Source organism: Notothenia rossii (genome assembly GCF_949606895.1).
Source record: "Notothenia rossii genome assembly, chromosome: 7".
Lineage (NCBI taxonomy): Eukaryota > Metazoa > Chordata > Actinopteri > Perciformes > Nototheniidae > Notothenia > Notothenia rossii.
In genome coordinates this window covers 7,504,081-7,530,220 of record NC_136905.1, presented here as the reverse complement: position 1 = coordinate 7,530,220, position 26,140 = coordinate 7,504,081, and the positions used below count along the sequence as shown (strand labels likewise).

The 26,140-nt window shown below is 41.0% G+C and overlaps 1 protein-coding gene across 1 annotated transcript in view; it reads left to right on the top strand.

Moving 5' to 3' along the window:
• The window catches only part of chd4b (chromodomain helicase DNA binding protein 4b), a 70,364-nt gene extending 44,774 nt beyond the window's left edge, over positions 1-25,590 (top strand). Inside the window, 13 exon segments of the mRNA XM_079691485.1 lie at positions 5,866-5,952; positions 7,320-7,411; positions 8,482-8,615; positions 10,529-10,673; positions 11,753-11,909; positions 14,731-14,816; positions 14,923-15,181; positions 15,426-15,482; positions 16,683-16,856; positions 16,992-17,100; positions 18,765-18,897; positions 20,428-20,623; positions 24,367-25,590. Coding sequence (XP_079547611.1) covers positions 5,866-5,952; positions 7,320-7,411; positions 8,482-8,615; positions 10,529-10,673; positions 11,753-11,909; positions 14,731-14,816; positions 14,923-15,181; positions 15,426-15,482; positions 16,683-16,856; positions 16,992-17,100; positions 18,765-18,897; positions 20,428-20,623; positions 24,367-24,569 — 1,832 coding nt within the window. The 3' untranslated portion in view covers positions 24,570-25,590.
• The last annotated feature ends 550 nt before the right edge of the window (positions 25,591-26,140 follow it).

The following is a 26,140-nucleotide window of genomic DNA, read 5'->3' as shown; positions in this document are numbered from 1 at the left end:
AGGAAAAGCAAGAATGAAAAGGAGAAAGGAAGAAAAGGGAAGAAAAAAATCAAGGAAAGCAAGAAATAAAAGGAGAAGGGAAGAAAAAAATCAAGGAAAGAGAAAGGAGGAAAAGCGAAGAAAAAAATCAAGGAAAGCAAGAAAGAAAAGGAAAAGGGAAGAAAAAAATCAAAGAAAGAGGGAAAGAACAGCAAAATGAAGTAAATTAAAGGGTGTGTGTGTGTGTGTGTGTGTGTGTGTGTGTGTGTGTGTGTGTGTGTGTGTGTGTGTGTGTGTGTGTGTGTGTGTGTGTGTGTGTGTGTGTGTGTGTGTGTGTGTGTGTGTGTGTGTGTGTGTGTGTGTGTGTGTGTGTGTGTGTGTGTGTGTGTGTGTGTGTGTGTGACATGTCAGGAAGTCCAGTGATTGCATAGTTTCATGTTTTGTGCTACTAGTATTAGGGCTGCTTAATAATTACACTTCTATCCTGATTGCAATGTGGACCAGTTGATTATTTATATTTCAACCCGAACCCTATTTAAAATGAACATTAAATATGGACATAAATGATAATTAATGCATTTTCTTCACTATTTCTTTGCTATTTTGTGCGCTGTAAATACAACTAAGGCTGCACAATACATTGAAAATTGTAATAAATAGGCAATATGGACCACTAGTGCAATATCCAAAGTGCAGTATTTGAAATATATGAAATCTGAATAAAATGGTGCACTGCTGCAGAGAACTTCTGGTATTCTACAGAATTAATTAAAAAAAACTCCCTGTTTGGTATGGATCCTCTTCGAAAATGACACCTAATGTCATTTGAGTAATGTTTCAAAAAGGACAAATCCCTCTAATATCGCAAAAAACATTGCATTTGCAATATAAGTCAAAACAATCCCAAATATATATAATTTCCCCAAATTGTCCAGCCCTAATCTGTTCAACAGCTATATGTAGATTTGGTATAGAAACGTGTTGGTTGTGTTTTATATAGAAAGGTATATTTTAGATCAAGCATGCTTAAAAACTGTTTTTTTAATAAGGAGGCGGTCCCATAAAGGGAAACTATGAAGGTCAGGGGCCTCATTCATAACGCCGTGCGTAGGATTCACGTGGGAAAGTTGCTTACGTAGTAGAAATCCAAAAAATAGGTACAGATATTTTCAGACATTTTCCAATTCACCAAACATTGCTTACCGGTGAGGAAAGTGCGTACAGCACTTCCTACGCCGGTTTCCCTTTTTATATTAGGATTACAATCGACTCGAAATGCGGTGCAGCTTTTGCGGGCTTCACGTAACGCCCATGTTTGCCTATAAATAGTCAAAGAAACGCCATTTCATTCATCCAATTTGACTGACTGCATGGAGAAGAACGCAGGAAATGACGACAGAAATGCTAAAAAAAATCATCTCACACCGTGTCAGATGTAGGTTATTTTGGGGAGGTCGAGATCAATCCTATTGTTTGGTGGATGCAGTTTGAACCAGAGTAGCAGCATGGAGGTCGGATCGCCACCAAAATAAATAAATAAGTGGTCCGCAAAAGGTTAATGACAAAAAATATATAGCCTTCCTCAGGCAGTGTGTTTGTACCGGGGACAGGAGACCCCCCCCCCCCCCCCCCCCCCTTGATGAGAAACTGTAAGAAATGATCGGGGAATCCCTCCGGAGTGGAGTCATTACGACTGGATCTGAATTATGTTTTTGTATTTGGTGGTTTGTGTCCCAGCTGTCGATCGGCTGTGCGCAGCGTCTCCACTGCAGCCTGTGCATCTCAACCCCCCCGCAGCAACTCTATATCCACCAGTTAAAGGAAATATAACTAATGTGTTATGTTATATTAGCTGTACAATTTACCACATATGTTGCTCTTAGTTTCCATACCTCCTGTGTTTTACGAGCGACTTATCAAGTCTTGGCAAACGGTATAAAACACGATTAAACATGTATTAAACATATATAAAACCGTGCTCGTATCTATACAACCTATAGAAATGCAAAACGGCGTCAGTTTAGACGTAATTCTGTCCTCCTGCTTACCGCATCATTTATGAGAAAACATTTCATAACATTAACACAACATATTCGAGGTGGTTTTAAATAACATATCCGTATTTATGTATTTCTCCAAGTCATGTTTTTGTGTGCACTGACGAGTCTCAAACAGGCGTTTGTTAAATCATTTTAAGATTGGCTCTAATCAATGTTTGAAAAAGAATTCTTCATATATGATAAATGAGAGGTAACGTTTTATTTATGGTATTATTTCCACATATTTCTCTCCATTCTTCCTTCTGCCAACGGTGTCGCAGTTTCTCGTCTCTCCCGCGTTTGTGCTTAGTGCGTACGAATGGGTTAGAGTTTGCGTGGAGGACCGCACGTTTTCCCGTCAAGTTAGTATTTTATAAATCGCAAACATTGCGTAGAAAATGGTGTTCGCCATTTTTTGAGCGTATATCCCTTTATAAATGAGGCCCCTGGTGCGCACCAGAGAGCGGACTATTAGGTGTGAATGCACCAATACCCACATGACAGCTCATTGTTACTTTGTAATTCTACTCCACTACAATTCAGAGGTTAACCTGGTATTTTTACTCCACTACACTTATTTGAGTTACTTTGCAGATTCTGATTAATGATGTGAAATATAAACAACCCTTAAATCAGACTTTAGTTACACCTGAGTAAAATTCAGGGAAGGTGATTGTCAAGTGCCAACAATCAGGAGATATATTTGATAGTTGGTGCTTGAGAAGACTAAACATTTATCTGCAATTGACATGAATGGAAACGAGTAATAAAGTATATTCATTACTCGTTATTCTCTACTAATAGCTAATTAAAGACTGTATATAATGGCTATTTTTCACATCCCTTTCAAGATTTTCAAAGGTTATTGACATATCATAGACACAACTACGGTGTAGTTATGCAATGAATGAAAATCTTGGGTCACAGGTTCCTCAACAGCGCATTACAAGACATCTATCAATATGTGTGTACCTCCACCATTAAACTGTCATATTCTTCACATTTCTTATACTATCTACATACATAAGAGTATAATTAACATGTATAATATCAGTTAAAATAAGTGCTTCAACATAGTTAACATTGCAGGAAAGCAATATATTAGACGTTAAGTACTTTGTCAGGCTTAATATCTGTAGATAGATACCCCCAAAGCTTTTTTCTTATTTAAAAGAAGACCTTAATCTAAAGTATTATTTAATGTTTAAATAAAGGTTCATTCGTTTTTATGTTTTGCACATCCTCATATTAATATCTTTGTACATCCTGCACTAAACTGTTTTATTGTAGAGATCACTTACAGTATCTTCTTGATTTTTTATATTCTATATTGCTATCATTGACCTTCTACTTTCCCCCTATGAAAGTATGTACTCTTAATATTTTTGTAATCAAATATAACACATAAAAACAATAATTCAATAACGTGCTTTAACCACTAGGCGGTGCACACAAGGTACACACAGCGATAATAACTTTGTATTATTAGTGTAGGACACTTATGTATGTACAACATCTGAAGATGTGTAGTTTTATTCATGTTTTCACATAATTTTACAGCATATTGCTATACTATTTCAGACTCAGTATTTACATTCTTATATTCAAAGAAAATCAGTAATATCTTTAAAAACTACAAGCTCTTTTATATCAGCTGTGCACCGTTATGGTGTAAATATAACCTATCCATGAATTAGATCAAATGTAAAAGTCAGCCGAATTAGATACTGCAAGGAGTGTGTGAAGAGAAATTGAAGATGTTGTTTAATTGTTGATATATTTATGATCCACGTCAAGTATTCAGTTTCGGCGGCATTTCTTCCAGTTTTTCCAAAGGTCTTCTCATCAGGGCTCTATAAATAGAGAACTACGGCAGATCTGTAATATGTAATGCAGCCGAACCGTGTATTACAATGCCGTTATGTGATGACTTTCAAAGAGAAAAGCAAGAACACTCGGAATTAAGTATTTCATTGTTTTAAAATGTTTTTCCGATTTCATATCATATAAACACCAAATCCCAACATGCATTGCGGCTAAAACATCCAATTGGCGAGCTTAAACCATAGCTGAGGATCTTGGGTAATGGCTCAAAATGCCTACGTCTGTTTCCGGTTATTTTTATTTTGAAATTCAGTTCCTCACGGACGCCAAAAAAGCCATAGATTATGGAACTAAACAAAATAAATAAAAACAAGGATAATTGTGTGTTATTGGTGAGTAAATAAGTGTGTTATTTTGAAAAGAATAACAAATTAGAAGGAAAAAAAGATTTAAAAAATACAGACTTCAGTATCCTGAGGCTCTCAGCCCCATTTATTTTCCTCACAGACGGCAGCAAAAGTCAGAAATTATACGATTTAAAATAAAAGCAATAATTGTGGCTTGCTATTGAGTAAGAACATGTTTTTATGAACCACACAGCTCCGGTCTTCCTATAACACGTAATGCCGTGAGACTACCACATTGCTTTTAAAATCGTGCTGTGCAACACGAAAAAAAGGGGAAAATCGAACATGAATCAATAGATTAAAAATCGTGTTGGTGAACACGAAATGCCATGAGACTGGGTTGGGTGTTCTTAGTTTCCATACCTCATGTGTTTTATGAGGGACTTATCAAGTCTTAGCAAACGGCATAAAACACGATTAAACGTGTTAGTATATAAAACCATGCTCGTATCTACAACCTATAGAAATGCAAAACGGCGTCAGTTTAGACGTAATTCTGTCCTCCTGCTTACCGCATCATTTATGAGAAAACATTTCATAACATTAACAACATATTTGAGGTGGTTTTAAATAAAATATCCGTATTTATTTATTTCTCCAAGTTATGTTTTTGTGTGCACTGAGGAGTCTCAAACAGGCTTTTGTTAAATCATTTTAAGATTGGCTTTGATCAATTTTTGAAAAATGAATTCTTCATGTATGATAAATGAGAGGTAACATTTTATTTATGGTATTATTTCCGCATATTTCTCTCCATTCTTCCTTCTGCCAGCGGTGTCGCAGTTTCTCGTCTCTCCCGTGTTTGTGCTTAGTGCGTACGCATGGGTTAGAGTTTGCGTGGAGGACCGCACGTTTTCCCGTCAAGTTAGTATTTTATAAATCGCAAACATTGCGTAGAAACTGGCGTACGCCATATTTTGAGCGTATATCCCTTTATAAATGAGGCCCCTGAACAGGACATCGCACGCTCGCTGCTTGATAGCGCGCGAAGGTCCGTTCACGCCGGTTGCTAAACAACATCGTTATGGGGAAATGCAAGTTTGCGTCCAAATGGTTGGAAGATAAGGAGGAAGGACAATCAATACTGTATATAGTCAATGTGAGGTAAAGTGTGTTGCCAATGTAACCGGTTAAAACTCAAAGTGGCGATGAGGTCTTAAAATGTATGGAAAGGGTCTTAAAGAAGGTCTTACATTTGACTTCAGGACTCCTGCACCCTGCCTTTGGTCCACTTTGGCAAAATTAATTCAGGGTTGCAGAAGACTTATGAATACTTTGTCAAACCACTAAATACACCAAACCCATGACCTATATTCATTTGATAATATATTGACAAAAACTGAGAAGCAGTAGCTCCCTCTCCTGGTTGCGAGTTGACAGTAACAATTCAATACATTTTTCACTATTTTATTCTTGTTTTATTGACTTTTGTTTGTATTAAGTATGTTTCACACTATTGATTACCTGTGAAGGGGGCGTTAGAGTTGATTTGATAAAGTAGGCTGCTGCTCCATGAGTAGTTTAATGTTCATGTATCTTGTCTATCAGTAATGAGTCCGTCCACACAGCGAATAGTTTTGTACTTTTTAAAATTGTTTTGCCTTTCCTCCCTTTAGACTGGCAGGAGGATCAGTCTGACAACCAATCAGATTACTCTGTGGCCTCGGAGGAAGGTGACGAGGACTTTGACGAAAGGAGCGAAGGTAAAGAGTGTGTGTGTGTGTGTGTGTGTGTGTGTGTGTGTGTGTGTGTGTGTGTGTGTGTGTGTGTGTGTGTGTGTGTGTGTGTGTGTGTGTGTGTGTGTGTGTGTGTGTGTGTGTGTGTGTGTGTGTGTGTGTGTGTGTGTGTGTGTGTGTTATAATGTAAATGTATTCCATTTTGTACATTACTGAAAAGGATTGGATCATAGTGGTGTCTGACTTCCTGTGTGTGTATCTATACGCCGAAAAACATTACCATACAAGCAGCCTGCGGTTCAGTTACAGTTTGTGATGTAACTGTTGAAGCTGAGTCATCCATGGCTCTCCAGTTGTACTGAGGAGAACAGAATTTAATATTTCTTCATAGGATCTGGCTTTTAAAACCTTTAAACCTGATTTTGGAAACATTTTAAATGACACGTTGTTTGTCCTGAGAGAAGTCTTGGTCACACATGATCACACATTCAAGGACTGTCATACATTTGAAAATCCAACAATAATTTCTATATATTTTTTTTTTACAGTTCCAGTGATAAATAGTGACATTTTATCAATAAAAAACAAACAATATGTCTTTCAATGAACCCCTGTTCTGTGGTTCAGGAGTTTTACTCTTCATACGATGTTACAGATGTTCCGTTTAAGACATATGGAGTTGTAATTTGAGTTTACGATTTGCCCCTTTGAGACATTCTCCCACTAACATCCTTCGAACCGCCTCCACAGATGTAGATTCAGACGACAGCTATGATATCCTCATTGACCACCTCTACAACCGCTCAAAAGACAGGGGGGTTTCTGCAGCAAGGAAAAGCAAGGAGGAAAAGGAAAGAAAAAAAAATCAAGGAAAGCAAGAAAGAAAAGGAGAAGGGAAGACAAAAATCAAGGAAAGAAAAGGAGGAAAAGGGAAGACAAAAATCAAAGAAATAGGGAAAGAACAGCAAAGTAAACTAAATTAAAGGATTTTCAAGCAGCTGGACTGTTCTCTTGCTCTACAAAGATACTGTATGCTTCATGTTAACTGAGTGTTTGAGTGTTTGATGCAATTGCTCTCTTATACAGCATTATTTATTTGATAAATGAATTAACTGTGATCCAATATGTACATGTTTTGTATGGATTGTATACTTGATATCAATTGCATTAAACGAAGTACACCACAACAATGCTTTCAGTTTTAAATGTTCTGAAAGTGTTGAATGTAGACGTGAAGAGAGAGAGAGAGAGAGAGATCAGCATCAGAGAAGAGCCGTGAGTGGAGAGCAGCTTTAGGACGTTAAGAAGACACACCATCATTCTTCAAAATTCACCTTGAGTTGAATGTGACTGCGCATTGGATCTTGTAAACACTAACGCTATATTCGTTTTAGCTAACGCCCGCAGACCGAACCGCAAAGGGCTGAGGAACGATCGAGATAAACCTCTGCCTCCGCTGCTGGCCCGGGTCGGAGGGAACATCGAGGTAAGACATCAAGAACAGAAATGCCTCGAAAGTGTCTTTTCTTTAACCCCAATTTTTGGTATTAATTGTTGGTTTTATGTCATTTTTGGAATTAATACCATTCATAAAAAATAAAATAGGATAAGATTGACCTTTATTGATTCCATTAGGGAATGCAGGTGTTGTAGCAGCAACAGAATAAGACATTAACACAGATAGTAGGTACACAGTTATAGTTGTGGGGGAAACTTCTGGAGTCAGGACTCAAAGAGAGACTTGATTGAGAGCCGGAGCTCTGATGGCAAACACTGACGGTTTATTTGGAGCTTCGGCCGGAGAATCCACACGACATGTCACGGGTCACGGTTTGACCACAGGGTAGAGATGCCACAATCAATTCTGCAGACCCCTCCTGTAGCTCCAGGTTTTAACTAGTCCAGAGTGTAATAATCAACATTCTTCAATAGATAGACTAAACAGCTGAGGACACTGAATCACAGTTGTTGTCGCTTATGCCTCGGGGTCATCTACACCCCGAGAAGGATGTGTTCCAGATCTCCCACAACAATAACTCTCTGACCGACAGTTGCCCGGTCATTAACTGGTAACATCAACAACATGAGAGAGATAACGGATGCTCAAGGCTGGTCAGCTGCGTCAGAGGGCGAAGGAGGACATGCAGGGCAAATTATTCCCCAACAATAGTATTAATAGAAATAACAAAAATGATATGCATTAAATGTATTTATGTAAATAAACAGATTCAATAAAAGAGAATAGTTTATGCCAGATTATTATAAGCTATTTTCCCAAAAAACAATTCATAGTCTCCATCACATTAACAATTATACAAGTCAGATTGGAGTACAGATGTATAAAATAGAAATACCAGCACATTTATCAGTACTGCTATAATATCACAGCTTATATCGACTAATGTTGACGCCACTGATTGCTCAATATCCATGTGAATACGAGTGAAAGCATGTTTTGAACTCAGCTCAAAGCATATCCCAGTGTTTGATGGTCGTAATGAAAAAGCAGATCGTGCAGACAGTTTTAAACATCTGGATTTCTTTATCACCTGCCAGGTTTTGGGCTTCAATGCTCGCCAGAGGAAGGCGTTCCTGAACGCAGTGATGCGTTATGGGATGCCTCCGCAGGACGCCTTCACCAACCAGTGGCTGGTCCGGGACCTGCGAGGGAAATCTGAGAAGGAATTCAAGTGAGTGTCAATACTTCTTTGGCGTTGATAAAAAAAAATCCATGCATAACGGAAAATGTCAAGTACTTAAAAGGTCACGTATTATGCAAAATCCTCTCCTTCATGTCTCTTCTACATCAACATGTGTCCCCTCTTCTTCATGTCTCTTCTACATCAGCATGTGTCCCCTCTTCTTCATGTCTCTTCTACATCAACATGTGTCCCCTCTTCTTCATGTCTCTTCTACATCAACATGTGTCCCCTCTTCTCCATGTCTCTTCTACATCAGCATGTGTCCCCTCTTCTTCATGTCTCTTCTACATCAACATGTGTCCCCTCTTCTTCATGTCTCTTCTACATCAGCATGTGTCCCCTCTTCTTCATGTCTCTTCTACATCAACATGTGTCCCCTCTTCTCCATGTCTCTTCTACATCAACATGTGTCCCCTCTTCTTCATGTCTCTTCTACATCAACATGTGTCCCCTCTTCTTCATGTCTCTTCTACATCAACATGTGTCCCCTCTTCTTCATGTCTCTTCTACATCAAGATGTGTCCCCTCTTCTTCATGTCTCTTCTACATCAACATGTGTCCCCTCTTCTTCATGTCTCTTCTACATCAACATGTGTCCCCTCTTCTTCATGTCTCTTCTACATCAACATGTGTCCCCTCTTCTTCATGTCTCTTCTACATCAACATGTGTCCCCTCTCTTCATGTCTCTTCTACATCAACATGTGTCCCCTCTTCTTCATGTCTCTTCTACATCAACATGTGTCCCCTCTTCTCCATGTCTCTTCTACATCAACATGTGTCCCTCTTCTTCATGTCTCTTCTACATCAACATGTGTCCCCTCTGTGGAAAGAGACTCTGAAAGTTTCAGGAACAAAGATTCTCTCTCTTTTTGATCCATTTCTATAAAAACCTGTCTGAAAATGAGCTGATCAGATTTTGGCCACTTTGTGATGTCATAACGATGTTTTGGCTTGTTTAACCATTAGCCAATCACCAACCAAGGTAACCCCCCCACCCTATCAACTGAATCTCCTCCTAGAGCACTCTCAGAGGGGCGTGGGAGGGGCTCCTTATTTTTCATCTAAAGTAACAGACAGTGGCCGTTTCTCAATGTCGAGGACGCTTGCTTGGTAGCACATGTCTTCCGAGTCACTTGCTTCAGAAGCGAGGCAAGAATACTTCCTGGCATTCGGAAAACGAAGAGTGGAACAGGCTAGCAAGTGTGCAAGTGTGCGTCTTATGAGAGGCCCCGCCTTACATTTTCCGCCACAGATTTGGGGAAATTGGTCCGTGCGTGAAGCATTGTGGGGATTTTAAGGACGCGAAGTCTACCCATGTGCAGCCTTGAAATTACCCCCAAACCAAGGACGCGGCCTCAGTGGAATTCCAAGTATGCTGGAGATTGGAACAGTCCTTCGGCGGCTCTCGATGACGTAGCATCCTTGAAATATTGGCTTGGAAGCCAGTTTCCTCGAGATTGAGAAACGGCCAGAGAATCAGCACTTTGGAAACAGAGGGGATTATGGGTAATGCTGCAATGATCTGTTTGGTGTTTCAGCCAATCAGAGACATGTGATATATTGATGAGAAACATTATAATAGGAGACCTTTAAAGTTAACATCAAATGCCAAGGCAGATGCACTTAACAAAATAAAACTTTTAATGGTTATTCTTTCCTCTCGTCTAACAATCACTCACTCTGGTTTGCTTGAAATAAACCCTTTGTTCACTGAGTTATATGTGAAAATATGTCAGCTCCTCCTCCGTTTCTAAACTTACTTGGAGAAGCAGTTTGCCCTAGAAGCATCTTAACACTTTTGAGTATATCTATCATCTTGATTAAAGTGTTTTATTTGTGAGCATTGAAATGATCTAAACATATTCTCCGTGACATCCTTCCACCTTCTTTGTGTCCGCAGGGCCTACGTGTCTCTGTTCATGCGTCACCTGTGTGAGCCGGGCGCTGACGGAGCCGAGACGTTTGCAGACGGCGTCCCTCGGGAGGGTCTGTCGAGACAACACGTGCTCACACGCATAGGGGTGATGTCCCTCATCAGGAAAAAGGTATGGAGTCCGAGTATCAGGAGAACATGTGTAGATAGTTTTGAGTGTTTAATCCCTGACTGAGTGACAGAGATGGCAAAAGTACACACATCCTTTCCTCAAGTAGAAGTACAGATACTCGTGTTTAAAAATACTCTGGTGAAAGTAGAAGTACTGACTAAACTTCTTTACTCAAGTCAAAGTAAAGAGGCTTTTAAATGTACTTCAGTAAAAAGTACCCATAACTAGCAGCTGTTTTAAAGAGTACCTGACCTCCCTTTATATTAATAGAACAATAATGTCATTGTTAGCTAATGAATGTTTCCATGCTGAACAACGGCAACATGACAACGTTTTCCTTGAAGTCTTTGTTGTCCTTTGTCACTCAGGGTAAGAGTGTAGTTCAGGGGATAGGGATGTGTGGGTGTAGAGTGCAAGAGGAGGGGAAATGATATTGGGGTAGTGAGAATAACTTATCTGAGGGTGACAGGCCAGAGTAGATCACTGGATTGCAGGGTTTAACTGGGAAGGGGAAAGTGAAATGTTTCCCAACAGCTCATGGGCTCAGTGGCAAAAACTCCCCAAAATAGCCTGATTTCTCTGACGGAGTCCTCAAGAATCCACTTTCCTCCTTGCTAGATCCAACTTCCTCTTGGTTCTTTCTCTCTTTCTGTTGGATGACATGCTGTCCAAATTTTAACAGCACACAGGTGCCAATCATTGCCTTGATTGGTTTCCTCCAGCTTCTCTCAGGGGTGGCTTGATTAGCCACTCCCCTTTTTCTCAGGGAATCTGTAGGAGTGTGTTTACTTTCCCCCTTGTCCTGCTACAACGGATCGTGTTCAAATCAATAGGCACGCAATGACTCTAAATAATAATGATAATAATGATCACGCCACACATTCAAACGAAAGGAACCAGCCTGTTTGGAAAATGTAAGAAGTAGAAAGTTCAGGTATTTGTGTTCAACATGTAAGAAGTAGAAAGTAAAAAGTGGTCAGAAAAATAAGTAGTGGAGTAAAGTACTGATACCAGGAAAATGTACTTCAGTACAGTAACAAAGTATTTGTACTCCACTACCTCCCCCCTCTGATGTCCAGGTGCAGGAGTTTGAGCATGTGAACGGTCAGTGGTCGATGCCCTGGATGGCCGAGCTGGAGGAAAACAAAAGAGCTGCGGCTTTAGCTGCTGGAGAAGATTCAAAAACCCCCTCATCTGGAACTCCTGCAGACACACAGCCCAACACTCCTGTCCCAGGTACACACACACACACACACACACACACACACACACACACACACACACACACACACACACACACACACACACACACACACACACACACACACACACACACACACACACACACACACACACACACACACACACACACACACACACACACACACACACACACACACAGCCCAACACTCCTGTCCCAGGTACACACACACACACACACACACACACACACACACACACACACACACACACACACACACACACACACACACACACACACACACACACACACACACACACACACACACACACACACACACACACACACACACACACACACACACACAGCACCCAACACTCCTGTCCCAGGTACACACACATACACACACACACACACACACACACACACACACACACACACACACACACACACACACACACACACACAATATTTATATACACATTAGCAGTTAAAGTAAAAACATGAATATTGTACTACATTAATTTCAGCATAATTATAAATAATACTGTGAGCAGGGTCATTCGAATACACAATGACCAGATGCAACGTGTTAAGAGTTTGCAGGCAACGCTGATTTAAGGCTTTGAGAAGAATGAAAAAATGAGATCCAAAATGGAATCCACAGAATAGATGCTAAAATACATCTAAAGTGTCTTGCCTCTTCCATTTCTCACGCAGTGAGAGCCATCACAGTGTGCTGTAACGTGTTGTCTTTAAGGGGATCCTTTCACAGATGACATGCATTTCCTCTCAGCACTAACCTCAGCACCGCATGCTTTACCTCAAGTTTTACCCAAAGGTAAACTTAATGTGAAGTAAACGTTTTAACTCACAACCCTAAGTATGTTGGAAGTTGTGAGAGTTAGGTATCAGTTGGTCTTTGTTCACGCTTAAACACAATATTTTGACTTGTCAGCTGACGGTCTTTTGCAAACAGACGAAAAAACAAGAAAGTAAGAGACAGTTTTTTCACTTATTCAACCTTCAGCCAACTAGTTCAGGTGACGATCAACTATCAAACATAGCTGTGTTAAATAAACGCACAAGGGGTTCATGATATGAAATAATGATATAAAGGCTAAACGGGAACATTACTCTTTCCACAAAATAGTCTGTACGGAAGTGTATTTACTACTGTCTACATCCACACATTCACAAAATAAACAAAGACAGGTTTTATACGTTATTCAATTATATTGACAGTTTTCCAGCAAAACAAAAAGTCCGCCCGGCGATAAACCGAAATTGTCTTTACTGCCTAATCCAGGCCACTATAGTTCATTGACAAAAGAAAGCTGTTGCTCCTGCGCCCGTCGGCAGCAAAAAGCGGAAATGTTTGAAGGCCTATTTAGGCTATAATCCACAGAAAAGGACAAGTTTATTTTATTTTTTTCGAGCGTGTAAAACCAAAGAAAATACAAATGAAACAAAAGATGATACAGACATGATACAGTGCTATACAAATGAATGCAATAACAAAACAAAATATGTAATTAATAATTGAATAATCTGTAGTATCATTGTCTGATATCAATAAACAATAAAGCTTTAGCTAATTACACGTCCGAAAAGGGGTCGGAAGAATTTTACACTTATTTAATCCGACCCCTTCTCCCTTTTTTTTTAACATCTTTGTTAATGTTAACATACAATATCAATGTATACCTAAACCTTCCCTAATTTATATAATCATTCATATAATGGCGAGTTAGAATACAAAACAAGAATATAAACAGTTATGGTTTAGCAGTTTCATCCCTATACCTCGTGAGAATTGTTTCTTTATACCTCTTTTTGAATAGTTTTATTCAACACGATGATCGGCGTGGCACAAATCTCTCCCTGTGTTGGAGAGAATCTCTCTATCTGTGCGCGTCCTCTCCACGGAGACGTGCTTCGTGGTCGGTCGATGCAATATCCACATTTAGTTATTTTCAGTTACTTCCCCGTTGCATTTTAACATATATATATACACATGCTTAGGAAACTAAATATCCCTCTGAATACCCGCATTCGCCACACACACACACACTTCCTCCTCCCGTGAGAACCAACCCCTGGTGTCCCGGTGACGCGCCCACTAAAAAGCCCCTGGGCGCGCCGCGACAGGTGAATATGCAGATGAGGCTTAATGACTCAAACCGTACATAACAGTGGACATTAACAACTGCAGTTGCGAGGATATCATAGTTCATTTAATGTCATGATAACCACATGCCCTAAAGTGGACCTATCATGCTATATTTGAATAATATAGTGTAGGACCATACCTATATAAGGCATATTTATACTTTTTATTTTTCTAAATACCAAACAGATCATGCATTTTAGCCATTCCTCATTTCGCTCAATTTAACACTGTCTTTGCATGGGCTGATTCTGTGAGAACAGCACCATCTACAGGCCTGGCATATGTACTACAGCGTCTCCAGCGCTTTCCAACGGCAATGTCCGTGGCTGTCTCCTCCTGATTGGTGGAGTTGGCCCAATAGCCGTAGCCCCACTTCTGTGACGTCATAGAAGTGTTCAAATCTGGATCAGTCTGTATCAGATCCGTTGCAGCCCCTTTTTAAGAGATTTGGGTATGGAGGAAAATAGAGAGGGTTGTGTTTTCTGACACTTGGTGAGTTCCCTGGAACACCGGGGACACATACTCATGTAGAGAAGACGTACAAAAGTGCATTTTGCATGATAGGTCCCCTTTAAACCTTTTCCCCTGCCACTACAGTTCAGAAAAAACTCCCTAAATCAATGTGTGGCCGTTACATTAGTTAAATGAATTTCTATCTCTGACCTTTTAATATTTCTTGTCAGAAGATTTGTCGAAGTCTGAGGACAAGGAAGACGTGAAGAAGGAAGTCGAGGACGGCAAAGGAGCGAAGAAGGCAGACGATTCAGAGGTGAGCTCAGATCCAAATCATCCACCCTTTGTTTTCAGAACAGTCTCATAAGATTTGAGCAACAGCAAACACACATTTTGCTAACTGGAACGTTCTACTTCTCTAGATTATTGAAATCCCTGATGAGTCTGAAAAATCCCCCGTCATCGAAAAGAAAGGAGAGGAGGTAGACTCGGCCGCGGGGAAGGATGAGAAGGACACAGGAAATGGAGACGAAGGAAAGGAGAAGGAGAAGGAGACGGAGGACACGAGTAAGGACAAAGCAGAGAACGAGAAGACTTCGGAGCCGGAGAAGGACGCTCCTGCTGAGGTCAAGGGTGAAAGTTCGGAGGGGAAGACGGAGTCAGAGGAGGACAAGTCTAAAGGTGAGGCAGCTGAAGTTAAATGATTTGATCAGGGCGATGTCTAAGATATGTATGAGCTGCACAGAGAGCACATGTTCCCCTCTTGTCCTTAGTTGTGCTTTTACATGTGTAGTTAAAATATATAGCTTCGAAGTACAATACTCCACAAATATACAACTACAGCAAAATGCAAAACACAGACAACAACTTTTCCATTGAGCCTTTTTCCCCTTTGCATTATCTCACGGTGCTTTTGTTGTTTCAGCTGAGGAGGGGAAAGATGAGAAGATGGACACCAGCTCGCCGACAGAGGAGAAGAAAGGTACATGTCAACAAACACACACTCTAAACGGGACATATCGTGGGGGGGCTAAAACTACTCATGGCAGTGAGTTATTGGTATTTGTGCATGCAAATTGTACCTAAATAAAAAATGTTTGAGTCTTGTTATTCGAAAATTAAATAAGCGTGAGAAGTATGAATTTCAAAATGAGATTTGTGCATTTTACACGCACTAACTTTTAAAACTATTTGTGTTAACTGTAAACTGACGGTGAGATGTCTGTCCGATGTATCTTTTATAGGTCACCTTACCACGCATACTACTGACCAGTGTTCCCTCCAGACCAGGGCTGAGAGTGGGGGGGGGGGGGGGGGGGGGGTGGTGGTGTGTGTGTGTGTGACGTCACGTCGAGTCACGTGACTTGAATTTTGAATTGAGCCGTCCCTTAGACCAAGGGTTCCCAAAGTGGGGGTCGCGAGATGATTACAAAATTAAAATGGAAAAAATTATAATAATAATAATTTTTAAAAAAAGATTTTTTTTTTTATTTTTTTTTTATTATTATTAATAATAACGTTTGCATAGACATTTTCAGGGGCGGACTAGCCATCTGTATAATTCCCCCTGTCGACAGAGGGTCGCCAGTCTCTGGCACTGTTATTTTGGGGGTCGCGGGCTGAAATGTTTGGGAACCCCTGCCTTAGACACGATCTCTTTACGTATTAGTGATGGGAATTCCGGCTCTTCTTAGTGAGCCGGATCATTTGGCTCGGCTCACTAAGAAGAGCCTCTTCATGTTGCCACGGTTTACCACGGAGCCTCAGTTTCGCCGCTGCGAGGCTCCGGCGCTCGCAGTTCACACACGTGCTCCACTAGCCCCCCCCGTCAAGTCTCCCCGGCAGTACACTTTCCGTCACAGGAACACATTTTGCTGGCGGTGAAAATAATCCCACCAGACTCCTTTGCCCCTCCAACTGAGGGACGTCCTTGTCCTTTTTCCTTTTCGTCATTTCAAGCAATAAAAACTCACGATCTTCTCTCGAATTATTTATTTGTTTGGACGCCCTCGAGTTCAGGGCGCTCTGAGCTGAATAAGGGCGTCCCCCCTGGCGGAAACGCTGTTGCTGACCAATCATCTTGATCATGCTTGAAAAATGGTGCTTTAAAAACATGCTTGCGGGTCATTTTGTAAAATCTGAAGGAACGATGATACTGAGATGTTTCTGTTTGTTCTCGCAGAGCAAAAGGAGGATAAAGACGCCGTGAAAACAGACGAGTCGGGCAAACTGCAGAACGGAGAGAACGGCAGAGAGGTAGCAACAGCTGCTGCAGCCGTGGTGAACGTCGTCGAGGAGAAGAAGAAAGCCACCAAGCAGAGGTTCATGTTCAACATCGCTGACGGAGGATTCACAGGTACACACACACACACACACACACACACACACACACACACACACACACACACACACACACACACACACACACACACACACCACTCTTTTCCTTCTCTCTAGTTTCTGTTTCTGACCTCTCTTCCCTCCCTTACAGAGCTTCACTCTCTGTGGCAGAACGAGGAGCGAGCGGCCACCGTCACCAAGAAGACCTTCGAGATTTGGCATCGTCGCCACGACTACTGGCTGCTGGCTGGAATAATACAGTATCCTTTCAAATGGACGATTTAAAGGTCCCCTCTTATACTGTTTCTCATCAATATATTACAGGTCTCAGATATGTCCAGAACCTGTCTCTGATTGGCTGAAACACCAAACAGATCATTGCAGCATTACCCATAATCCCCTCTGTTTCAGCCCTGTTTCCAAAGTGCTGATTCTCTGTCTGTTACTTCAGATGAAAATAAGGAGCCCCTCCCCACGCCCCTCTGAGAGAGATTTGGTTACAAAGAACACAATGGTGCTCTAGGGGGAGATTCAGGTGATTAGGGGGGGGGGGTTACCTTGGTTGGTGATTGGCTAATGGTTACTCAAGCCAAAACATCGTTATGACATCATAAAGTGGCCAAAATCTGATCAGCTCATTTTCAGACAGGTTTTTATAGAAATGGATCAAAAAAAGAGAGAATCTTTGTTCCTGAAACTTTCAGAGTCTCTTTAGACAGAGGGGACACATGTTGATGAAGAAGAGGGGACACATGTTGATGTAGAAGAGACATGAAGAAGAGGGGACACATGTTGATGAAGAAGAGACATGAAGAAGAGGGGACACATGTAGATGTAGAAGAGACATGAAGAAGAGGGGACACATGTAGATGTAGAAGAGACATGAAGAAGAGGGGACACATGTTGATGTAGAAGAGACATGAAGAAGAGGGGACACATGTTGATGTAGAAGAGACATGAAGAAGAGGGGACACATGTTGATGTAGAAGAGACATGAAGAAGAGGGGACACATGTTGATGTAGAAGAGACATGGAGAAGAGGGGACACATGTTGATGTAGAAGAGACATGGAGAAGAGGGGACACATGTTGATGTAGAAGAGACATGAAGAAGAGGGGACACATGTTGATGTAGAAGAGACATGAAGAAGAGGGGACACATGTTGATGTAGAAGAGACATGAAGAAGAGGGGACACATGTTGATGTAGAAGAGACATGAAGAAGAGGGGACACATGCTGATGTAGAAGAGACATGAAGAAGAGGGGACACATGTTGATGTAGAAGAGACATGAAGAAGAGGGGACACATGTTGATGAAGAAGAGACATGAAGAAGAGGGGACACATGTTGATGAAGAAGAGACATGAAGAAGAGGGGGCACATGTTGATGTAGAAGAGACATGAAGAAGAGGGGACACATGCTGATGAAGAAGAGACATGAAGAAGAGGGGACACATGCTGATGAAGAAGAGACATGAAGAAGAGGGGACACATGTTGATGTAGAAGAGACATGAAGAAGAGGGGACACATGTTGATGTAGAAGAGACATGAAGAAGAGGGGACACATGTTGATGTAGAAGAGACATGAAGAAGAGGGGACACATGTTGATGTGGAAGAGACATGAAGAAGAGGGGACACATGGTGATGTAGAACAGACATGAAGAAGAGGGGACACATGTTGATGTGGAAGAGACATGAAGAAGAGGGGACACATGGTGATGTAGAAGAGACATGAAGAAGAGGGGACACATGGTGATGTAAAACAGACATGAAGAAGAGGGGACACAAATCAGGATATTGGCCGATTGTCAAAATAATATTGTGCAGCTGCCCCATATAACTTCCTTTAACCTGCTTGGTTATCTAATAATACGACCCCTCATAAAACATTCATGTTATTACACTTGACCTCGGTCTCTCAGTCACGGCTACGCTCGCTGGCAGGACGTTCAGAACGACGTCAGGTTCGCCATCCTCAACGAGCCGTTCAAAGGGGAGATGAGCAGAGGAAACTTCCTGGAGATCAAAAACAAGTTCCTGGCCCGCAGATTCAAGGTGAGCCGAGACCGCCCACCACTACCATGTTTATTATTTACCGGAGCAAGGGGAAGTATTATGAGGAAATACTCTTAGCACCATTTGTCAAGCAATCCCATCAAATCCACCTCTAACTCTGTCTGGATTTGTGTTAGATTATATCATTTTAGTAGTAGTAGTAGTAGAGGTAGTAGTAGTAGAATTAGTAATAGTATAAGCAGTAGTAGTAGAAGTCGCAGTAGTAGTTTGAGCACTAGTAGTGGCAGTAGTGTTAGTAACACTAGTATTAGCAGCAGTAGAAGTAGCACTAGTATAAGCACTAGTAGTAGTGGTAGTGGTAGTAGCACTAGTAGTAGTAGTGGTCGTAGTAGTCGTAGCACTAGTAGTAGTAGTAGTAGTAGCAGTTTGAGCACTAGTAGTAGTAGTGGTGGTAGTGGTGGTCGTAGCACTAGTAGTATTAGCAGTTTGAGCACTAGTAGTAGTAGTAGTGGTGGTAGTGGTAGTAACACTAGTATTATTATTAGCACTAGCATTGGCACTATTATTAGCACTAGTAGCAGTAGTAGTATTTTGAGCACTAGTATTAACACTAGTAGTAGCAGCAGTAGAAGTAGTTTGAGTAGTAGTAGTGGTGGTAGTGGTAGTAGCACTAGTAGCACTAGTAGTAGTAGTAGTAGCAGTAGTAGTTTGAGCACTAGTAGTAGTAGTAGTGGTCGTAGTAGCCGTAGCACTAGTAGTAGTAGTGGTAGTAACATTAGTAGCACTAGTAGTAGTAGTGGTAGTAGTGGTAGTTTTAGCACTAGTATTGGCACTAGTAGTAGTAGTAGTAGTAGTGGTGGTAGCATTAGTATTAGTAGTAGTGGTGGTAGTGGTGGTAGTAGCACTAGTATTATTATTAGCACTAGTAGTAGCACTAGTATTAGCACTAGTAGTAGTAGCAGCAGTAGTAGTGGCAGTAGTAGTAGTAGCCGTAGTAGTTTTAGCACTAGTATTAGCACTAGTATTAGCACTAGTAGTGGTAGTAACACTAGTAGCACTAGTAGTAGTAGTGGTAGTATTGGTAGTTTTAGCACTAGTATTGGCACTAGTAGTAGTAGTGGTGGTAGCACTAGTATTATTATTAGCACTAGTATTAGCACTAGTAGTAGTAGCAGCAGTAGTAGTGGCAGTAGTAGTAGTAGCCGTAGTAGTTTTAGCACTAGTATTAGCAGTAGTGGTTTGAGCAATAGTAGTAGTAGTAGTAGTGGTGGTAGTAGTTTTAGCACTAGTATTAGCACTAGTAGCAGTAGTGGTTTGAGCACTAGTAGTATTAGCAGTAGTATTAGCAGTAGTGGTTTGAGCACTAGTAGTAGTAGTAGTAGTAGTAGTGGTGGTAGTAGTTTTAGCACTACTATTAGCACTAGTAGCAGTAGTAGTTTGAGCACTAGTAGTATTAGCAGTAGTGGTAGCAGTAGTGGTCGTCCCCTGTGAGAGAGTGTGATTCTGTCTGTTGTTAATTCATATTCTTTCCCGTCATGCTCATGTCTTCTCTCTGTGTTCCTGGGTCAGTTGTTGGAGCAGGCGCTGGTGATCGAGGAGCAGCTGCGCCGCGCTGCGTACCTGAACATGGCGGAGGACACGGCCCACCCCTCCATGGCTCTGAACACCCGCTTCAGTGAGGTGGAGTGTCTGGCCGAGTCCCACCAGCACCTCAGCAAGGAGTCCATGGCCGGAAACAAGCCCGCCAACGCTGTCCTGCATAAAGGTAAAACACCTGGGGAGTCAGACGAAGGTGGAGTGGGGGTTCACCTGGAAAATATAAAAAAAATGTGGGATTTGATGATAATGCATTTTAGTTATAGAGCGCTTTTCAGTCAACTTTATTGTGGTGGTAGTAGTTGTAGTAGTAGTTTTAGCAATAGTAGTAGTAGTAGTAGTAGTAGTACTAGTACTACTAGTAGTTTTAGCAATAGTAGTAGTGGTAGTAGTGGTAGTAGTACTAGTAGTAGTAGTAGTGGGAGTATTAGTAGTAGTAGTAGTTTTAGTATTAGTAGTAGTACTAGTACTAGTATTAGTAGTAGTAGTAGTAGTACTAGTAATAGTAGTAGTTTTAGTATTAGTAGTACTAGTAGTAGTACTAGTAGTAGTAGTGGGAGTATTAGTAGTAGTGGGAGTAGTAGTAGTAGTAGTAGTAGTAGTTTTAGTAGTAGTAGTAGTACTAGTAGTAGTAGTACTAGTATTAGTAGTAGTAGTAGTAGTAGTGGGAGTATTATTACTGGTTAGGGTAGTAGTAGTAGTAGTAGTAGTGGTAGTAGTAGTTTTAGTAGTAGTAGTAGTAGTAGTACTAGTAGTAATGGGAATAGTAGTAGTTTTAGTATTAGTAGTAGTGGGAGTATTAGTAGTAGTAGTAGTAGTAGTAGTAGTAGTAGTGGGAGTAGTAGTTTTAGTAGTAGTAGTAGTGGGAGTATTAGTAGTAGTAGTAGTAGTAGTGGGAGTAGTAGTAGTGGGAGTAGTAGTTTTAGTAGTAGTGGGAGTAGTAGTGGGAGTATTAGTAGTAGTAGTGGGAGTAGTAGTAGTAGTAGTTTTAGTATTAGTAGTAGTGGGAGTATTAGTAGTAGTAGTAGTAGTAGTAGTAGTAGTAGTAGTAGTGGGAGTAGTAGTGGGAGTATTAGTAGTAGTATTAGTAGTAGTAGTGGGAGTAGTAGTAGTGGGAGTAGTAGTAGTAGTAGTAGTTTTAGTATTAGTAGTAGTGGGAGTATTATTATTATTATTATTATTATTAGTAGTAGTGGGAGTAGTAGTTTTAGTAGTAGTGGGAGTATTAGTAGTAGTATTAGTAGTAGTAGTGGTAGTAGTGGGAGTAGTACTTTTAGTGGGAGTATTAGTAGTAGTAGTGGGAGTAGTAGTAGTAGTAGTAGTGGGAGTAGTAGTAGTAGTAGTAGTAGTGGGAGTAGTAGTAGTAGTAGTGGGAGTAGTAGTAGTAGTAGTGGGAGTATTAGTAGTAGTAGTGGGAGTAGTAGTTTTAGTAGTGCTTATAGCCTGTCTTTCCAAGTTAAATTAATCCTTACAAAAGGAGGATTATTATAATAACAATCTAATTGACATTTATATGTATCCCATGAACATAAAGTAATGAAACGGCCAGCTTCTATTTGCTCGCTCACTTCCACTTTTATTCCATTCATATTTGAACATTTTGGGATTCGAGCAAGTTTTAATATTTCGTTTTTTTGGTATTGATGTAATTGGTAATGTGTTCATTTCTGTCCTTGTGAAATTACTACAATCCCAAGATTATTATGACCAAAACAAGTTTTTCTCAAGCAGGTGATAATGTAATTGACATTTATTACATGAATGTAAAGTCATGAAACTGACAGCTTTGTTATTAAGGTATTCACTTTTTGTAAATGCATTTTTTAAGCTTCACTTAATCTATTTATATACTTTTCATTGGGATAAAAATAGGAAGTGTTTTTCCCCGTCATGGTTTCAATGTCCACGCAGCACGACCTGTTGTGATACTATCAGCTGAATGGAAAAGGGAGCTATTATAGAAATACAAATATGTATTTCTATTTATAAAGTATATCTAAATATAGCTACTAACGTGACCAGCAATAAATGCCAGGTACATCATTGTGGTCAGCTTCCATGTTTGAGCAAGGAGAGCTATTTATGACCTCTGCAGGAGATAATCTACACAAACGCCCAGTACTAAAGCGTTGAGGTTATAAGAGATTATAGTCCCACAACACCAGCGTTTGGTTTAACTTCATCATTCTCATTTAATCATTAGATCATCAGTCAAATGCCCATTGAGTTGATTAACAAAACAGAGAACAGCAACACATGTCTTACTTCTGAGAGGCTGCAGACACCAAATGATTGGCATTTTTACCGGCAACCTTTCTTAAATCCTTATAAAAATTAACACATGAAGGAGAGATGCTGCTTGGCTGTAGTGACCGTAATTACTTTTTCTACTAGGATGGATTCACATTATGGTCTAGTGTAATATCCAAATCACAGGATGCAAAGTCATTAGTATTTTGTGTCTCTCCTGTGACATGTCTCCATGCTTTAATGTTCAAAAAGCTCTTTATTTCTCTCATACTGTCTGTGCTGCAGCACCTCTTTTCACCCCCTGTCTGAAACCAGAGCCCAGTCTGCTCTGATTGGTTAGCTTGCCGGCTCTGTTTTGATTGGTCAACCGCTTAGAGATGTCCCGCCCCTTAGCCTATCACGTACAATGTGCTGGAGCGCTACCCAATGGAAGAGCGAGAGTTACAGAGTTATGTTATTGTGTTACTGAAGTAAACAATGGAGTCCTGAGGTCTGTACTCCGATGCCAGATTTTCGCTAAGCGAGCTAACTTCAGGGAAAACTCTGGGTTTCCGGTCCTACGACGCTGCTTCTCTTCTTACCGGGGTAGATCTCCATGGTAACAGCTAGCCTGCTCCAGAGCAGGTTAGGTTCCAGGATAAGAGATAAACTCAGTGAAAGCACCGCCTGCTGACCAATCAGAGCTCCGTGTGCGGAGTTTAAAGCGATCAAGTTATATTACAGGAGAAAGGAAATACAGAAAAACTGCCGTTGCAGGAAAGACGGCCGGCAAAAATCAACTGACTGTGAACGTGAAAATGAATAGAATATCACCTCCCATCTTCAGAGCAATCTGACTATTATAACATTAGCGTTAAGAAAGCTTACTTAAATATCTGCCACACCATAAGTAACCGGATCAGAGAAACATTAAGTACAGTCCGCGGCATATCACATCATAATGTATCATATATTTCCTTATCTGAGTCAGCTGAGCCGTATCTGGCCATGCAACACTCACAGTGTCACATACTGTATGCAGAAGTAGTATTTTAAGCAACACATTAAGTTGACGAAACACTCGAGTCAAATGTAATTAAAGTCAGATCGTGTCTTAGACGGGGCAGTGATATCATAAACCTGTTAATGTACGCATTCAAACACTTGTTCTGTTACCAGCTGTATTCACCTTGCAGCTGCAGCTATGTGGCTTTTATCCTGGATACAGTGTTTAAGTCATGGATGTTTAAAGTTTAACTTCTTCATATGTCTAATATTATAGTTTACTTTTCATTCAGGAAGTATGACGCTGCGTTGTCAGTATGCTTCTCCGTGTTTGTGATTGGTCAAATGTTACTAGCACCGCCCCTTTCATGTGAATGCGCACTCAGCCGGAAACAGAGAAACCCTGGCTTGAGTTACCGAGTTGATAAACAGCGTTGTAGGACCGCTTAGCGAGAGCGCGTTTGTTTTGGATTAGGTAAGCCGGGTAACTCAAACATATCCAGGATATGTTGAACCGGCTTCGTAGTACAGGCCTCAGCTGAGGTGTTTCAAGCTGGCTTTACTTTAGCTTACGTTGAAATGTGGTCATTTTAAAACAGACTTGCTAAAGATTGTAAAGAGTTATACATTGAGATGACAGCGGGTTTCTCACAGTTTGTCTCTGTGTTATTGCTCCAGTTCTCAAACAGCTCGAGGAACTGCTAAGCGACATGAAGGCTGACGTCACGCGTCTCCCGGCAACCATCGCCAGGATACCCCCTGTCGCCGTGCGGCTTCAGATGTCAGAGAGGAACATCCTCAACCGATTGGCCAGCCGCGCCCCGGAGCTCTCCGCTCAGAGCCAATCACAGACGTCGCAGCAGATGCAGGTGCAGCGCTGACCAATCACATCGCTTCTTTCACTCTCACTGACTGAGGCTAGCTGCCCTCACCTCACCACCATGTAGCAGACGCCCCCCTGCCCAAAAAAAATTAACCTTGTACAGCACAGGTTAGTCCTCTCGCTCTTCACCCAGAAACCATCCCACGGACTCAGAGGAGCTTCAGCAGCTGGACGCAGACACGACAAGATTTCGACATTGATTTGGGGATTTTCTTACGTTGATTTCAGGAGTTTCTGTATCCTGAGCACTGTGACTGAACTGCAGCCGCACCGACCTGCCCTTTGTCTCTACTGCAGGGTCAAACGTGTGTGTATGTTTGTGTGTCTAGGGAATGTGTGTGTGTGTGTGTGTGTGTGTGTGAGAGAGAGAGAGAGAGTAACTGTTATGTAACATGAAGAAGAAGACTGGAGCAGCATGCTTGGAGTTTACTGGTGCATTCTACTTGTTTGTGCATCATACAAAATGTCAAGGGATTTTCTTGTGTTTCTTTTAGAACATTTTTGACACTTTTTTTTTAAAGATAACTTTATTGTCATCATCTGTGTGTGTGTCTACGGAGTGTGTGTGTGTGTGTGTGTGTGTGTGTGTATGAAACAGGGCATCTTAATGTGCACCTCTACTGCAGAAAGCACCGAATTTAAGACCACGTCACATTTCTATCAGTCGATCAGATCAGTTTCCTCCTCCTACGTCTTGACCCACTATCCTTAATCTCCCCCACCCCCCGTCAGGTGACCCCATCCCGGCTACTAACGCCCCCCAGCAGCACCTCAACATTCCTGACTGCATCCCAGATTTACTCCCTGTAAGATTCCCGAAATACGAACATGCAATATCTCCGCAGCTTTTAGGTACATGGGATGGTTTTGAGAAACGTTTAATTTAATTTCTTACTGTATATTGTCAAGTTGTTTTACATTATCGAAATATTATTATTACTATTATTATGATGGTTACCGCCTTGTTGTTTTTTTCATTGCTGTTTGTTTTTATGAACTTCAATAAAAATTCCACAGTTTTTCAACGTTTTGTTCACTTTCTAAAGAACTTGAGTGTTTTTTTACCCATGTTTTTGCAGCATGCTCTGGGGATTTCAGGCAGACGGGACTTCACTTTGTGTCTTAGGGAAATGTCTAAATAATAATTGGACTTAGTGTCATTACAGGTGGTGCAAAAAACTGGGAAAAGTCTAGACGAATTGGATTAAAGGATGAACCCTGCTTCACTAAAACTATAGTTATTTAAAACAATAATGAAAACGCATGTGTTTAGGAAGTAGTGAGGAAACAACTGGTCCAATCAAATCCTGCAAACATTGTGTGAGAAGGATGTTTAATACAAGTCTTTAAACGCCTCACTTGTCGACTTGAACTCGTCCACATTTGACTATCTTTCTGTATTCTTCATACAACATGGAGTCAAACAGCCTTCTCCTTTCAAACTCACGGTAACACACGGTGAGTAACCGCTAAACAAATGATCATTTTTAATGTGTTTCCTCTTTCCATGTTTTTTCTGTTCATCATGTGAACGCTGATTCCAGTCTAGGAAAGCGCAACAGAGCGAGT